This window comes from Nicrophorus vespilloides, unplaced genomic scaffold, assembly GCF_001412225.1.
Source record: "Nicrophorus vespilloides isolate i.1.1-1 unplaced genomic scaffold, Nicve_v1.0, whole genome shotgun sequence".
Lineage (NCBI taxonomy): Eukaryota > Metazoa > Arthropoda > Insecta > Coleoptera > Silphidae > Nicrophorus > Nicrophorus vespilloides.
Genome location: NW_017100088.1, coordinates 1648153 through 1667240, shown reverse-complemented (window position 1 = coordinate 1667240; position 19088 = coordinate 1648153). Strand labels below are relative to the sequence as shown.

At 31.6% G+C, this 19088-nt stretch overlaps 2 protein-coding genes across 2 annotated transcripts; both read left to right on the top strand.

The window, feature by feature from the left end:
- Window positions 1–4756: 4756 nt before the first annotated feature.
- On the top strand, window positions 4757–16207 carry LOC108567480 (transferrin). Its single transcript, XM_017927974.1, has 8 exons — window positions 4757–4999; window positions 13504–13612; window positions 13675–13802; window positions 13984–14117; window positions 14170–14609; window positions 14669–15070; window positions 15127–15515; window positions 15705–16207. Exons 1-8 carry the CDS (start codon window positions 4918–4920, stop codon window positions 16136–16138), a joined length of 2118 nt encoding a protein of 705 aa, XP_017783463.1. The 5' UTR covers window positions 4757–4917; the 3' UTR covers window positions 16139–16207.
- A 55-nt stretch (window positions 16208–16262) lies between these two features.
- Window positions 16263–19032, top strand: LOC108567405 (WD repeat-containing protein 60). Its single transcript, XM_017927836.1, has 5 exons — window positions 16263–16394; window positions 16445–17982; window positions 18038–18233; window positions 18287–18820; window positions 18878–19032. The coding sequence occupies exons 1-5, from the start codon at window positions 16377–16379 to the stop codon at window positions 18983–18985; spliced, it is 2394 nt and encodes a 797-aa protein (XP_017783325.1). The 5' UTR covers window positions 16263–16376; the 3' UTR covers window positions 18986–19032.
- The last annotated feature ends 56 nt before the right edge of the window (window positions 19033–19088 follow it).

Sequence of the window (19088 nt, the reverse complement as noted above, 5' to 3'; positions counted from 1 at the left end):
AATTAATTATTAATCGAATTTGTTTCGTTTCTTTTTCGATGTTCGTCTATTCATCCTCTAATAAGCTAAATTTCTTAAATAGATCGTTGCATTTGCGGCAACTGCAAAAGCCTCCCTTCCTCCTCCCAATCCTAGCGCGCGTCGGCATCTTCTTCGGCTTTCCTCGCCTTGTGTTTAACGGTTTTCTTCCTTTCTTCATCACAGGTTTCTTCGTCTTTCCTCTACCTTTGTTCGGCATCTTCTTCGAGTTTCCTTTCGGTTGTGTTTGCGGCGGCTGCTGTTCTTGAGGTTTCGCTACGGTTTTCGCTGGACTAGTTGTGGGATTCATGCGATGATTAGATACGCGTTTCGGTATCAATCGATCTTTGATCCAATAGTAGTTGCCATTCCTCGAGACTATACCATTCGCCAGGCCGTATTCCAATGCATTTGATACGATGTTCAGGGCTTTACGTTTTCCTGCAAGGCAGTAATCCACTCGATCCTTGCTCGTGCGCGAACTGCAGTTTTGCACCTCCTTCGAATTGCTCTTCCTTTGACTCTTCTTTTGGGTTTGGTATGACTTCTCGCGATTGCTGGTCTCCTTCTCATTGTTGGTGGAGTTCCAATAGTTCTTGAGCTTCTGCAAGTAATGGATGACGATGTTCTCCCACGCGGTGCTTGTTTTCTTCTTGCGGGTGACCGAAGATCGGTTCGTGATTACCGTCGTTCCTGAGGAGTTGCTGCATCTGGATTTGTATCTGTATTGTTTCCTGAATCTCGGGTTCGAGAAGCTGCTCACCGATCGATGGTTGTGGTGTGGCATTCTCGTGTAAAATTAGTATGATAAAATAAAAAAAATGTATAGAAAAACGTAATTTATGTAACCATTTGTATTGACATTTACATGATTGGTTTTTGATTTCTGACAGAGTACACCTACTCGATTTAACATCTCTTAAATATTTCATAAAATTTTCAAAAGATATGAGAAATATGTCTTATTAACTAATATGTATACACAATCAAGGAAATTAAAAGAAGATATGATACCAAATTTGATATAATAAAAACATTAAAACCAAACGTTGATGATATTTTATTTTAACAACTATACAATTACGTAAACATTAATTTATTAATGTAATTTAAAGTTATTATAGACAAACACATACATTATACAAACATATTAGAAAAAATACATTGAATCCAAGTATTTTCAAATATACGACTTACAAACTCCCGGACATACGAACAAAATTCTAAAAGCTCTAACTTGTTACAAGGAGATATACAGTAATAAAAAAGTAACTGTCCAAACAAATATTGATAATTTCTTTAATAAAATATAATATTTTTGTTTCTTTTGTCATTTTTATTAAATAATTCCGATGTCTACATTGAAAAGTATATGTAAGTAAGTATTTTGTTTATTTTAATCTATTTTTTTAAATTTATGCTGTCAGTAATACGGAATTTAACATATATAAAAGTAAAAACTATGATAAAGTGTGGTAAGATAAGCATATATTATTTTTTTTTTAATTAGGCCGATTTACGAACAAATTCGACTTACGAACAACCCATTGGAATGGAATTAGTTCGTAAATTTGTACTATAATTGTTAAAATACTGGAATATTTGTAAGATGTCCAAATAAGTGTTAAAAGAAGTAATGAATATTAATGAAAATAATTGCAAATATACGTCAATATGCAATTTGAATAGTTTAATATTAATATAAAATAGTAATTGAATACAAAGGATTTCCGTTGGGACTTATTGAATTTTGAATATAATCAACAAATGTCATTTACATTAATTTTAACAAACAACATTGTTTTCAATTCATTTATAAAAATGCATGCATTTTTAACATTAAAATGCAATAGTTTACTTTAGAATCTGCAAAGTTAAATGTTACGACCAAAAAATGAAAATTGTTACCAGTAGATTTTTCACTCTACTGAACTTAATTATAATCAAATTAAAGAAGAAAAAAATATGTTACTATAAGAGCTAAGATGAATAGAATAACATTGTTCATTGTTTAAAAAGATCTAACAACATTTGTATATTTAACATTTCAACTTCATATAATAAATTATTGTTACATAATCATAAAAATTGTGATGTCATTTACTTTTAAAATATCTTTTTCTAATTCGAAAAACGTATATTTGGTTGCCTATAATAATTTGTTCATATATTAACTTTTATTGGAATATTACGTGATAAAATATAATTCCCTACATATTATTATTATAATAATAGATTTCCCAAAAGAAAATATACATAACTATAAGTAAGTTTACCAGTTATCGAATAGTAATCTATAAATAATAATAGAATGGGCGTAGTTCGAAAAACTTTTGGGAAACCCAAAATACAAATATGTTATATCATGATTATAATTAATAGTTTTACAAACATATTTAGAAACATACAAAAATACATTTAGTATTTATATTAAGAACAATTAACTCATTAATAAGTAAACAAATATGTTCAAAGGAATTTTAATTATATTAAAATTAACATTTTTTGCATTCTATACGCATAAAAAACAATATTATGTGTTATTTTTTTTACTATTTTAAGAAATAACCAATTAATGATTTGTCAATAATCATATGTATCCAATAAGTGAACGTCAATAAAAAAAATTAAATAAAAATTTAGAAAACTAGACTTTTACTATAGTTGTTGAATTAATTGGAAATACCTTGAAGACGCACGAAAGTGGTTTGATGTAAACGAGAGAAGAAAGAGATCGATCAATTAACGCCTATACATGGAATTCCGCTACACGCAGTTACGCGCTACTGGTTTGCATTATACGAAGGAATCATCAAGGGAATTCCCCGATTTCCGATTTAGTAAACAAATCGTATTTCCCCGAAACGTTGTCTGTCTATCTTTTTTTTGTGGCGCACTTTGCATGAGACGAACCAGGTTTTCACTGCAGATTACATCATGACCCCAAACATTTGGTAAGCGATATATATACGCTAATTTACATACCTATTCTGGGAAAGAAACTTAACACTCCATTGCGTTCACATTCACACCAGCAGTTGATTTATCAATATAGAATAATAATCCAAACCAATAATCCAATTTTTACTCATATTAAAGTCGTTTTTTTAAATTACAACTTTAACAAGTGATTAAATTGTTATTTAATGTCAGGATTAATTATATTTTATAATTAGTTTAAGTTTCGAAGAAGTTGATTATCGTTTATTTAAAAAAAAAACTGAAAATAATTGGACAACTCGTATTTTGAGATTTGCATGCGACGAAGTTTCTTCTTTTGTCTTTTGTCACTATCCAGATTAAGGTCAACCTCATTCATTTGCATCACTTTTTGCGATCATATTGCGAACATACGACTCTTGCATGTTCTTACCATAAAGGTCATATTATTATTTTTTGTTTTTAAACATACATGGTCGAAAAAAATGAACATTCTGATCATTTTCCTAGGGTCTGATTCCAACATGTTTCAATACGGTTTTAATGGAAGCGTGAATATTGCAATTAGTCGTAGATCGAACAATGTCATTCTGTTTTGTGAATGATGCTTGGTATAACAGGATTATCAATAGGTATTATGAAATTCCGGAAATTCTAGTTTCTGGTCCGTACGTGACTCAAAATCATTATTGTTTTATCGTATTGTGTCAAGTGCAATGCACATTAAGCTTATATACATGATTCAGTTTTTGTAACGTACAAAACATATTTATTTTCAAATATATTCGAAACACCTTGATTTCGTTCAAAATTATTCAATATTTTAGGGAAAAACTACGAAAATTGACAAAAACTCGTCAATTTTCAGCATTATTACTGAAAAACTACTCACAATTTGATTTTTCAATACTTGAGATAGTAATATTTGAAGAAATATAATTTGTTTTAACATTCTATTAATTTTGACAAAAATTACTATTTTTTCAATTTTATTGAAACAAACGGGAAAAACAATTTTTCAATATATTTTTTTAATTCCACCATATTTGAAAAATCATAATAAAATTTAACATATATGAAAATTCATAATTTAGTTGAAAATTTTATAAAACTTAAATATAATGTGATTTTGTTGGTCAAACAAAAATTTAATTTTTACCCGAAAATATAATAAAATATTTGCAATGTTGGTTTAAAATTGTACAAAACTTAATTAAAATATTTTTTTTCTGATATTTCTTTAGGTTAGTTGGAAAAACTAACTAATTATTACTGGTATCACTGAAACCCAAGATGCGTCATATACGAAGAAAATGCGGTAAGGGAATTTGCTACACGCTACGTTTCTAGAAATGTGAACCACGAGAAAACTTACTAAATATTTATTAAGAACAGATTGTAAATAAACGTAGGAAGAATGTAATGAAAAAAAAACTTTCTAAATTATGTATTGATCAAAATTGCTAATTGAATTAAATGTGTTTAATCACAAAGTTCTTAAGTTCTTTATGAGAGACTTAAAAAAGTCACATAATACGTATAAAACACAAACATTGAATAACCGAACTTCCGAAGGTGTGGAATCAAAATTTTGGAAAGTTATTATTAACATTCTTACAGGCCTGGGACAGATATCAATTTTTCCAAAATGTTTCCAAGCCTGGTGCAGATTTAATTGCAAAAGAGACCGGTGTATAAATAAAAGAGCGATTCTCAAAAAAAAAAAAAATATACATTAACATTAGCGAGGCGGGAAATCCGCGCTTTGATGGAAGGAGAGAGAGACCAGGAATCACGTCGTCCTTCACACACCGACTTATCATTCCGTGTTAAGAGCGTGCTACGAAGGAGTACCAGACCATTCATCGGCCGATATTTGGACTATGCAGGCACGTCACAATCAGCCAAGTCCAAATTTGAATACGAAAGACAATAAAAGCAAGAGCAAAAGTCGGAAACATGAAGCGAGTGTCGAACGTCGTGTGTTTTGTGGTTCTTCATACTTTCTTGGTTTTGCAGCACGCGGAATGCCTTGATAAATGTAAGTAATCTTAAATTATCTTTTGAAGTTTTTTTTTTGTTATTGCTAAAAAGAACTCTTACTTCATTTAAGTGCAAGGTCAATAATATACAACATCACTTAAGTAAACTGCATATTCCTGTATAAAAACATCAAATGTAGCTTAAAAATTAACAAGTTATTTCAGAACAACAATATTCTTATTATGCATTCACAACTTTTCAAATATTATTTAATTGTCTGTAATAGATTTTAAAAAAACATATATGTAAAAAGTTTTTGATTTTATTTTGAACATTATACAATTTCCCATCAGAAGAACAAGTTTTTTTTTTGTTATTTTAAATTGAATTATGTGCATAGCGAAATGCATGCGAATAGGTCATAAATTTTATTAACATTGAGTTACAAAAGAAACAGAAAAATGTTCTTTTTTTTAATATTGTTTTCGGTATTGAACGAGGATGTAGCGTCATAACAAAACGACGATTAATTTTAATCAACTGAAGGTCAACAGATTTTTTCCTAAATATGTCAGATGCTTATTTTGATCAATTAAATCGAATCCAAAAGTAACGATATTTGCGTTATGATTAACATCTTTTGTTATGCAATTAATTACTTTGTAATGTAAATGTATATAAATTATTGGTAATTGCTATCATTTAAGATTGTGAACGTTTTTACTATTATTAAACAAATGATGTTTGGAAATATATGTTAAATAATCACAATTCCATTATTGTTTTGAAAATTTGTTGCCACTTTGTCTAGAATGAAGATCGTCCTTCAAGGATGCATTAAAATATATACATAAATGTTTTTATTGAAAATTCTGAAATAAAATTTGAAGGAATTATTGTGTTGTTCAATAATTTGAAAATATTTATTGTAGTATAACTTTCACAAAATGTATAATTAGCTATTTTTTGTTAATTACAAAAAGTGGATGATCGCACTTTCATGGTAATTTTTATTAATATACCTGTTAATCAAGTAATCAATTATTTTTACGATGTATTTAAGCTTTACGAAAGTAATCCAGTTTGTGTCATTATTGTGTGTTTATAATTAAAGGCATATTTTTGTTTAATGATGAGCTATAATTTCAATGTCATTCAACATAATAATACCAAAACGGAATGTTTATGGTCAAGTAGAGAAAGAAAACTGTAATTATGTTCACATTTCAATTTCAAGCTAGAAATCGATTTGTTCGTTCTTTACCTTCGAAAACAATACGAAATGCTCTTTCTGAGAAGCTAACATTGACCGTCGTTAAGTAATACTTAAATATAGAACGGTTTTGCTTCGAATTTGGTAATAATGAGTTCCGTAAACTGAAATCTATATGAAATCGACAATGTATCACGATGTGATATTTAACACGTCGACAATTTACAAAATATTATAAGAATATATATATTTACCATTTGTTTGTATCATTTCAATGTTGTGATTTCAAAAGAAATTTATTTTTTCAAATGTTTAAATACTTAAAAAAAATGAAATAATTTCAGTTTACATTTTTCATCTCAATAACGATTTTCAAATATTTAACTTTTTTTCATCAAATGTTTGTACGCGATTAAGAAAAATTAATTATGTAATTAAATTATAATAAAATAATGCAAAAATATGAACAAAAAAATCTATTTTTGTGTTATATTTATAAATGCATTAAGAAAATTAAAACTTTCTATTTCCAAGTTTCAATTTATTTTTTGACAGCAAAAACATATTAAACTATGCACTTATGTAATTACTATACTATAATTACTTTAGTTGTCGGGTGTTAATCACAATGTAATTACAACAAGTAAATGACACGTATTATCATTAGTCAGAAAATAATTCATAAATGCAGTATTTCCATTCTCATTAATTGAAAATTACATATTTCTATAAATATATTAATTACTAAATAAAATAATTATATAACATATTTTACTGTATTTTTGGATTATAAAAACAAATATTGACATTTTATTGAATCACACTTTTATCTATAAAATATTGGGAATTCTACTATACAGTAATATGCATATATAAACGCAATGTAAATACAGTAATTTATGATCTTGGTATTGCAGACATGAATTTTCTTGAAATGAATACACTCATATTTAAATGGGAACTACTCTATCTATCAATGTGCATACAATGGATGAGTCACATTTTGAGATTTGTAACTTTAGAATCTATTAACACCTTGATTATGCACTAAGTAATTATCCTAAATAACTTGGATTTTTTGGAACATATGTTAGATCATATTTGTTAGTAATTGTTAATAACATGACTAAATTTAGATTTACTATTTCTTTACTTATTTATAAATAAACGAATTAAAGTTATAATAAAGATATTTTTATATTAAGAATAAAAAACATATTTTTACTTTTTAATTAAGAATTTTAAGAATTGTGGTAGCTGTATATAAAATTACATGGCAGAATTCACTTTCTTCTTTTCGAAACACCGTAAAGTATTAAATATCTCGGCTATCCTTGAATAATGTATTCATTTCAACGGTGTCTAATGTTTCGTAGAATTAACCTAAATATGTTCTAGTAATTAATCAGATTATTAATAATGAAATGTGCTAAAATTATCTATATTTGTTACTAAATTCATAGAAATAAAAGATGCATTTCCGGCAAAGATTATTTTTAATTATGAGAATGTATAAACAGATATAATCTGTAAATTTAATTTGTTTTGTGAACTTGGATATGTTTGTTTTTGTTTTGCTATTTTTTTTTACAAAACAATTCTCTATTCTCTTGGCGTTATATGAATGTCATCAATAAACAAGCATTGCAAAATATGATTAACCAGTTGTTATTTCCAAGATCACGGGAATTAGAGACATGTTCGTATGCTGTAACGTAAAACAATCATAACACATTTTACATACTCGTTTCCATTATACATTTTTTTAAATTTAATTAATTTCAAATTTATATATTTTGTTTTTATAATTAAACAACATTCAATTAATAAATTAGTGTTTTTTTTTCTTAAGATTTTTACTATTTTTTAATAATTTATTAATTCATTTGTTTTCTGTTAGACAAAGACATATTTTACATAATTTATTGAGCAATTTTTCAGAATTATTAAATCACTTTCCTAATTCATAGTTTTCATTGTATTTATGAATTTACAATATTAAATCGAGTATTTTTTTGCTTTATGGATGAGTTTAAGTTGTTTTCCAGAATCATTAATTTCATGTACAGATTACACTCGCTTAACGAGCGTCGTTTCGCATAACGAGTGACGATAAGAAGAGAAGTCCCGATTGCGCGCCTGTTATATCATTTTTAAAACTTGTGTAAAAATCCGGAAATTTTGGAGCGGATTAAACTCGTTCCATTGTATTATATTGACTATAAATATTATAGGCAAATGTTGTTGCAATTTAAGTCGAATTGGTTTACTATTATGGTTCTGGTAAATTGCAAGTAATCATATATGATCTGGAGAGTAAAAGGTTAATCGAATTGCCAAAAAAGGTTTGCAACTACTTTCTTTCATTTCCGGATTTTGGAAAGTGACCCCGTTTCTCTCACAAAAAGATAAGTTAATACATTCAAACTATATACTAAATTATACCATTAAAAACTGCATTTATGTGCTTATATAATGTAAATTATTAACTTCTGAATAGTTTTAGATTTTATTCAACAAATATTCAAATGATGTGGACTATCATTTATAAATTACAGCTATACCTTACTTAGTGCGGATTCAGAATAGTACGGTTGGAAAATTTCAAAACAAAGTAAACTCTTTTGCGTTGATTATTTTTATGCGTTTTTAACTCCAGAGGCCAGAAATGTTTGTAGACCCAACAATTTTTTTGACAACTGAATCAGACAACTTTGTCAACTGAATATACATCCGTTGGCGTGGCCTATCAAGATTCATCCCTTGACACACCAATTAAATTAAATGGTGATTCCTCTTTCCTTTACATTTTCTAAAAAAATATAATAATGCCTTACCAGGCATGTTCAAAAGGTGGTATATTGCATGTACCACCGCATCTCAAAGAGTTAAAGACTTGATTAGTCAGGTTTCAAACAGTGCGGAATATTAGCGGAAACGATTACCCGCCCTATGCGAGGTTTTACTATACAGAGGAAAATGAATAGTAAGAAAAATGACTCGCTTAACGAGCGACGCTTTGCATAACGATTTGCGATGAAAAGAGAAGTTCCGGAATGCGCGCCTGCTACATCATTTTTAAAACTTGTGTACACATATTATGTGTACTTTTGGACATGTTTTACTATACGAGTAAAAATCCGGAAATTTTGGAACGGATTAAACTCGTTAAACAAGGTTACACTGTATTTAGTTTTAGTAGTTTCCTCATAATGATTGTATTTGAAACTTTGTTGTTAACTTCTGTTGTATTTATTCTTAAAATTACTAAATTTTTAGAATTGAATAATAATAATAATAAGTAGATTACATAAAATTAAGCAAATGATTACATAATTATTAAAATAGCAAAATTAAGGTGAAAATCCATTACGTTTTGAATAATATGAAACCAGTAGCGTGAAATTAAGTTTGAATGAATTCATATTATACAGTCGATTACCATCTAATATTTATTTAAACATAAATTATTAATCTATGCATTACACATACGCTATTTTTGTACACGCAAATGCATTATGTACTTTCAATAAGAATATAAAAAAAACGTAATTTAGTTTTGCAAACAACAACAAAAATAACTTTTAGGAATGATTGTTTTCAAAATCAAATTCGTGTTTATAGTTAAATAATTAATTGTCACAGGGATTTTAATATAATTTAATATTTATTTTAAGATAAAAATAATTTCAGTAAATTTGTTTTCGATTTATTCTCAAGATTTTTTCAAGGATGTTTATACAATGCTAGGTATTGAGTAAGTAATAGCTGGAATAGCCTTTGCTTGGCATTTATTATAAAGACCAGAAGCTTAATCACTCATTTATGTTTTCCTGTTATTTATTTACTTTGTTGAAATTAATTGATGGAATTTATTATTTTTGTTATAGTCTTATGAACTAAATTATTTTTTTATAAATTATTAAAAATTCGATATTTTTTTTGGTTAAATGAAATTTAATGATATTATTTGAAGCTAAATTATACTAAATTCTTTAATATAATAAAACCTGAACTTAGGTTTTCAAAAAAATATATTTTTTATTGTGTTATGAACTATTTTTTTTTAAATTATTGTCTATTTTTGTTTATAAATTTGTATTTTTTGTAATAACATTTTTGACGAATTAAAAATTCGATTTTTGTTTCTTAAATGAAATTTAATGATATTAATAATTTAATTGAAGCTATATTATACTAATTTCTTTAATATACTAAAAGTTAAGGTTTTCAAAAAAATCTTGTCTTCAACTTATGAATAATTAAAACGAAAATGGTTATTTTTTGTATTAAATCGATAATTGTAATGAAAGATTAATTACGTGGAACTATTGTAAAAAAAAGACCATAAAATTAGTTAAGTCTTAAATAAACGTCAATTTATTTATCCTGATAAAGCCATGCGTGATGTAATTAGCTCTTAACATCATTAGACTTTACTGCGTCCCGCTGCGACCGCGGTGTTTCGTTTATATCACAAATTATGAACGTTTCTTATATATTATTATTTGCGTTACGTAATAACCGTAATTTTTTGCCCCGCAATAAGCACGTAAGTGGATAAATAAATTAATTCAGCGGAGCGCAAGTGTCTGAATGTAATCGGAGCCCCGAAGGTATGACCTTCGATCGTACTCTCAATTTAATGTTTGAAATATGACTTATTAATAATAAATAACATACAGAAATGTTCTAAGAATCGAAAAATCGAAACCAAAACGATGCAAAGCAGAAACATTGATTAAGAGGAAACCATGAATTATGCAAAGGTCAATAAATTGCAAAATATTCGACCTTTACACACGTTATTGTTTCAAATAATAAGTGATGAACATTGATGTGATTTTTAAACGTTAATTAGCTTTAGTATAGTTTCCTTTTAGTACTTAAAAACTGTTACGTAAATTCGTATTTTTTTTATAAATATATATATAAACTGTGTGTTTATGTGAGCGGATGTGAACATCGGTTAATTAATGACCGTAGAAAGTCGGGTTGGGAAATGGTTGGATCCTCTCGTCCCGATTTTTCTTCAAACAATCAATTGCGTAACGCGATTGCAGTTTCGTTTACTTATATGTTGCGTAATACGTAGGAGACACGAATCGCACTTCAAATGCAATAACTGTATCAGGCATAACGTTATTGGAACTAATTGAGTAATTTATGACTAGGATTTGTGAAGGTTATGAAGTCATTTTTGTTAAACTCAATCAACCAGATGATTAATTATATATAGGTAACTCATGTTAGTTCTTTATTTCATTTATTAAATAATAATCAATAAACATTTTCATTTTATGAATTAAAATATTAAAACACTTACAATTTTTCATTCTGAATAATTAATACAGGGTGGTCCAATTCAACTACAACCAACTTAAAACTACTATAACTTTCGAACCAATGGCAATGCTGTGTCCATATTTTGCGTAATGATAGATGATTTTATTTTTTACAAGCCCGAGGAAGCATTTGCATCTCAGTTTTTTGGGAAAAAAAATATCCGTGATAGAATTCAAACACAATAGTTTGATAGCCCTATATTTGAGTGGAAAACTAAAAGTGGCTATTGTTAGAGTGAATAAATCTTTTGTGTCACGAACCATAACATATTATAGCGAAGCTAGTAGTATTACAAAATCCTATTTTGGAGGTCGGAAAAATCTACATCTTTGATAGAAGTGGTTCGGAAAGTTAAGGCTCAAATTGGATAAAATTCGCGACGCAGTGGAAGACAAATGGCTACTCAGCTGAACATATCGAAAATATCTATGCAACAAATACTCAAAATTTCACCGATGTTAAAAAAAATTAGGCTCGATAGAGCGAAGGAGCTGTTGCGCTTGCACGAACGCAGCCAATTGCCAAACATCGTCTTGTCTGATGAGAAAAATTACCCAATTGAGAAATTCGTAAACAAACAAAATGATCGAATTTACTTAGAGAAATGTCAAACGAAAATTTAGGCATTCGAATGGCCACAAGAAGTCAAGCACTACCGTTTGTGATAGTTTGGGAAGCTGTGACGGTCGATAGTCGCTCTCCGTTGATGTTTTTGGACCGTGGCGTCAAGGTTAATGCGAATGTTTATCACGAAAAAGTTTTGGAAGATGCTCAGAAGCCGTGGGTAACCAAACATTTCAGTTAGAAAGAGTGGACGCTTCAAAAAGATTATGTAGAAAATACGCGAAAACCAACAATGGCTGAGAGAAAACGTTCCAAACTTCATTTCGACCACACAGTGGCCTCCACGGTGACCAGATGCAAATCCGCTCGACTTCTTGGATTGAGGCATTTTACAATGTCAGAACTAAAAAATACCACGGTTTTGAAGTGCTCAAGATAGCCCTTCTTCGTGAATGGTTGAAGATTCTGCAGGTTCACTTTCGTGCACCGTGCGACTCGCTTGTCGACCAACTCAGAGCGATAGTTTGCGCTAGAGGTAAAAAAATTTAAATGAATTCGAAAAATTTAAATGCTTTCAAACATTTTTTGATTGTGGTTCAATAAAATCCAATTTCAAATAAAAAAAATGCAGCGTTTTGAAAATTGCAGTTCAATTGGGCCAACCTGTATAATCCATTGTAAAAAAAATAATTGCAATATTTGATTTAACTCAATTTTAAAATGTCGTCTTAAATAAATTACTTTTAAAAATATTGAGTTTTGATATTTTATAATTAATTAAGTGATATTTAAAATCAATCTTGAAACAAACATGTAGTCACGTTCTTCAGATTATTTTAATAACAATATTAAAATTTAAAATGTTGCTTTGTAGTGTTATTTGAAATCGGCATTTGAAACAAACAATTAAGTTTATAATAAGGTTTGAAGTGTGACATTTTTAGTTTTTCAGATTTTTTATATTTTATGCAGAGTTTATCTTAATACTCGCAAATCTTCTCAAAATTACAAAGTAATAATTTCAAATTGTTGCTATGGAAACAAACACACTTATACTAGTAAACGTGACTAATTAGAGATATTTTTTAATAATGAAACTTACTAAAAACCTTAAATTTTCAAACAATTAACAAATGTAAATAAAATGTATAAATTAAATATAAATAAAATAAAATTGACGTCGGCGTTGGCTTTCAACTCATTTGTTTGTTTTTAAATTTGTTTAAATTTATATAATAAATCTTTATAAGAAACTTATAATTCACAATGATTGTTTTTTTTATGTAATGTTTGGTAAATTAATTTGGAAAGGTCATAAGATCATATGATGCCAAGGCCGAAATAGTAAATGACTCATCAAACTTCATTTATTATTTATATATGTGTCGAAGAAGTTATTTTAATTTTTGGGATTAATTAAAATTATTTTTTTGTTACAGTTCGAGTATGTGTGGTAGATGGCAGAGGTGGCTTTAAAAGGGCTGCCAGGTATTGTCCAACGTTGGATAAGGCTGATAGCAAGGTCGAGTGTGTTGTAGGAATGGATAGGTAATGTCATACTTTCATCAAAGTATCATCATTTTTTTTTTAACTTTTTTTAATATATCAAGGTTGGATTGCCTGAGGAAGATTTCTAAAGGAATTGTCGATTTTTCCGTCTTCTCTCCAGAAGATATAGTGACCGCCACAAACTCAGAAGTAGAAGTATTACTTACCAATGAAATGCGCTACTCACAAGGTAAATATTTAAAACTATAAAAATATCACTGTTGCTTAATATTACTTTTTTCAAAATTGCCAACGACTTTAATTTTATTAAATGAAGAAACAATTGGTTTCTATGACAACGTCAATTTTTTATTGTTCCATGGCTGGATGTGTTTTAATTAAACTTTTCAAATGTACCTCTTTTTTCGTAGAAAAATATGAATATGAAGTCGTGGCTGTGATAAACGACGAGTCGGGTATTAAGTCGAAACATGATCTCAGGAACAAGAACTTTTGCCATCCTGGTTACGGTTACGAAACCGATTGGACTGATATTTTAGCAAACGTGAGTGGTTTCGGATTGAAGCGATTCGATTTGGTACTAATCCTAACATTAGTTTTTAGAGGCTTCCATCGTTCCTCAAACATGTAATACTAAGCTAACCATCACCGAAAACCGCATCAGCGCAACCTCGAACTACTTTAAACAAGCGTGCAAAGCTGGTCCATGGGTGAACGATCCCATCCTCGATGCAGAACTGAAGACGAAGTATCCTAATCTCTGCGCACTCTGCCACAACCCAAACAGGTGTTCAACAAACGACAAGTACTGGGGAAGACGTGGACCACTGTTCTGCCTCACAGATGGATATGGAGATGTCAGTTGGGCGCGTCTAGACGATGTTAAAATCCATTTCGGTATCACTCCAGGAGCCAAGATCATGGCACCGGATGGTTACAGCTTCTTGTGCCAGGATGGAACCACAATGCCAGTAAGAGGAAACGAGAAACCGTGCGTCTGGGTGGTCAAACCATGGCCAGTAATTGCTGCCAGAAGGTTAGTATTAATATTAGAGTTATTATTAAGTAACTAAATTGATTGTTCTTGTTTTTCAGGAAACGAGCGCAGGAGGTGCAGGACTTCATCAACTCCATCAACCAGCACGATCCGGAAATGTGGGAGTCGGCTTTACTAAGTTTAATCGAAACTTTTAAACAGGAAATCACACCTTTGAGACCTGTGGAGCCTATCGAGAGTTTTCTAAATAACGCGCCTGGTTTTCTGAGCGCCAACAGTTTTACGGGATGTCATCCTCCAAGAACTGTTCGAGTCTGTACCACAACAAACGTTGCTAATGCCAAATGCGCCTGGATGCGTGAAGCTGCTACAGTTTATGGTGTGGAACCAGACTTGGATTGCTTAAGAGCAGCTAACATTACCCATTGCATGCAGGCTATTTCAAATGGTGCTGCAGATTTAGTAATTACATCTGCTGATCACGTAGCTACAGCTCAAAAGTAAGTACGAAACTTATTTTTAAAACAATGTTTATCTAATATCACGAAATTTGTAGGAAATATAATTTAACCACGTTGTTCTACGAGACTGTAACTAATGATAATAAGTATATAACTGTGACAGTTGTGAAATCTGGATCAAGCTACAAGACGTTGAGCGACTTGCGAGGAGCGAAAGCATGCTTCCCTAAATATGATGGTATTGCTTGGAATTCTGTTTTAAAGTATCTGAGCGATGAACATCTTTTGGATTCATGTCCATATGAAGCTGGTATGGCAGAATTCTTCGGCGACAGTTGCGTTCCTGATTTACCGAAAAACTCTTCTAAGAGTTTAAAGGCTTTGTGTCAGGATTACCATGAAGGCGAATATGGTGTTCTTAGATGTTTGGAACATGCGGATGTTGCTTTCCTTTCCAAGAATAGTTTCGAAAAATACTTTAAAGGTAAGATTTTTTATTATTTTATTATATTAACGATATTCAAACTATATTGATTTAAGATATTATATCACTACAGATTCAAACTTTATCTTTTTGAGTTTAATGTAAAAATAATAGTTGAAATGATGTGATGACTATTTTTAAATAACAATGATAGTGACAGTTTGTCATTGATTTTTATTTTTATTTTAGATCCTAAGGAGATAAGTAACGCGAAACGTGAGAGCTTCAAGGTTCTGTGCGAAAATGAAAAGGACGATTGTTATCTCAGTTGGGCGCCGATTGGTCATGCTATGGTTTCCAAAAATCTTTCCGATATGGCTAAGAATGATGCCCTTGATGTATTCCTGCAGCTGGACAATTTATTCGGCAGAAACTACAAAAGTGTGACAGCTCCATTCAGCCTGTACGGATCTTTCGACGGGCAAAACAACGTGCTCTTCCACGATGCCACACAAAAGTTGCGCAACGTCCCGGTATACAAGAATACGGACATGATGAAGAAGGAATACAACAGTATATTGAGTAGTCTCAAGGAATGCGAAGCAGCTGGTGGTGCGAATCGCTCGACTGCGATATCGATTTCTCTCATGCTCGTCCTGTCTGTATTGTTAGTCTTTAGATGAACTGTATCAAAGCAACCACATTTGTATTATATAAACGCTGTGATAATACATTTTTATATTAATTAAGTATACCGGTATTGATTATTTCAACCTGCGTGCAGCCTTGCATAAAATGTATTCCACCCTCCTCCGTCCTATCGATTATTCCGTGAAACACATACACACGCAGGTTTAGTTGCTGTCCTAAATACCGTCAGAACACACAACAAATGTCAGGGCACGAGTAACGTTCTACTCTATGTCTACAAGGAAACAGGTAAGAGTATTCAAATGATCTGCGTGTTAGTTTCAAGCGTATCTTTGTAGAATGTGGTTAAGAAACTTAAAAAGCCGGAGGAAAAAGAGTCAACGAACGAGCGGGATAAGACCAAGAAAGATGAAAAGCTCAAGCCGAAACTTGCATCGCAAAGTCCGAAGGATCCGAAGCCAAAAGTTAAGCCTTCGTCGCACACCTCCAGGACAGAATTAAAGCCAAAGCCTTCGAAAGTAGATGTAAAATCAAAACAATCGAATGTAGATGTAAAACCAAAACCTTCGAAGACCGCGACGGCTGTTAAAGTGAAGCCTTCACCGAAAACAACGAGGACGGAAACGACTGCTAAACCGGCAATCAAGAGAAAAACAACCAGGAGCCCGCTAAACAGCAGTCGAGTGGTTAAATCAAAGTTTTTCCCTACGAAATCCATGTACGCGAGCGCTCTTCAAAGCCGTGCATCATCTCCAATCCCAAGAAGTCCTGAACGACCCCGCACCGCGACCTTGCGCAAAGGTAGCATAGTTAACATGAACATAGCTGGACCAGACATTCCCAAAGCGCAGGCACACGCGGAACCAGAAGATGATTACGAAGACGATTTTGATTCCTACAATTCTGACTTCGAGGATTACGAATCTTCTTCGTCAGCATCGTCATTGCCTAGTCAAGTTGAAACGGAATCTTCGGATTCCGAAGACCAACCAACCACGAAATCTCAAGTTGTTGAAGATGAGAAGAAACTGGATTCCGGAAATTTCGATTTACCGGAAGAAAGTAAACACAAGCCAATGCTGGATGACATATTGGAGACCAAAACGAATCCGGCTTCACTCTCTGACGAGGGCTTCGAAGAGACCAAATCTTTGCAATTCATTAATTTTTTGGATGCTAGACGGAAACAGCAGAAGCAAAAGGCGGAACGAAGACGCAGCAGACGCGGCGAAGAGCTGATGAGTATGATACGATTGGATCATCAGAACTTCACGCTGTTCGAAATCGCACCGATTAGTTACGACACTTTCATAAAGTCGTTTGGAGGTAAAAACAACGTGCAGGCTTCGTCGCAAACGGGCGATGATTGGATCGATGAACAAGTACAAACCGATTACATTGGGAACAGTAACAAGTGGACGCAATTTCCTAACAAGTTTGCTCAATTCGAAAACCTAAGTAAGTTTAAGGAGGAGATCAAGGGCTCCGGAAGTGATGAAATTACTGCTGGAGAAGTAAATGTCATTTATAACGAATTCAGACTGAGCAAATTCCTTCGACAAAGAGTTCCGGATGTTCTTGATCTGCTGAGGAAAAAGGAGAAGCCGCCGGAGGTTTCGGAGAATTTAGGATTTAGCGATGGTTTTCGTAAATTGTATTTCAGTTTTTCGGAGGGTCGCCAAGTGAATTGCTTAGAGTTTAGTGAGGATGGGAAATTGTTGACTGTTTATGGATGTAGATCAGATGATTTACGGAGTATCGGATGCATTTGGGAGAGCGATGAACCTGTTGAGGTCTTCGCTGAGTATGGTTCAGTGAGTTGCGTCACTTTTGCAAAGGAAAACTCGAAAGTGATATTCGCAGGATCTGAAGATGGGTAAATTAGTAATTTATTATTTGTAGCTACTTTTTTTATTATTATATTATTATAGAGCAATTGCTGTTTGGGATTTGTCGCAAGTTCATCGAATCGAACACTGTTTACCGTCCGATGATGACGACGCACGTGTGGTGATGCAATTACCTAATTTCACATTACCAGCATGTACGATGAATTGCAACAGAGTCAATGCTATCAAAACGTATCGTAATGAAGGTTCACAACAGGAATTCGCTTCTTCCGCTCAAGTAATTATTTAACCCATAATTTTATGCAAAATTTGCAAAATACACCGTTACAGGTTGCAGCCCTTTACGAGAACGGTTTCTTGATGATATTGGGAGTTATCTACAAACCTAATATAGGTATATCTCTGGTCAAGAACGTCTCCCTTTCGTTGACCATGCAAATCAATATGCAATGTATATCAATGGTAGCATTTTCGAACCAAATTTATATTGCCACAAATCAAGGCCAAATTCTGCACAGCACTTCTGCAGGTGTTAAGAAATCATTTTCTATTGGATCAATTAGCGAAGTGACATGTTTGGACCTTCATCCCTACTGTTCGGATTACTTTCTAGCAGGATTCAGCAACGGTTGCATTTCGATATTTTTCAAACTTAAGCGGAGGCCGTTGATGACTCTGCAGGACGACGAGGATATGGAAATACGCCAAATCCAGTGGTCCCACAACAAGCCATGCTCTTTTTACGTTTTGTGCAATAGAGATTTAATCACCGTTTGGGATCTGGCTATCAGCGATTTGGTGCCAATCCAAACAACTGCATATGGAATTCCAATTAGATCTATGAAAATTCACAAATCATCGATGGTGATTATTGAAGTTACTTAGATTTGTATTGGTTTTGAGTGAGTGTTTGTTTTTTAGGCTGTAGCGACCGTTGATGGTCCATTGAAGTTACACACTTTGAAGGAGGACCGGACGCGTTTTGATGAGGAACTGAAGATGTTCAAGAACTACCTGAGACGTTTGTAACTGTTAACTATTTACACTCGATTTGTTATATAATATTATAATAAAAAAATGACATGATGATAAACAAAGCGTTTTCATTATTCAAAAATGATTGATGCGAACG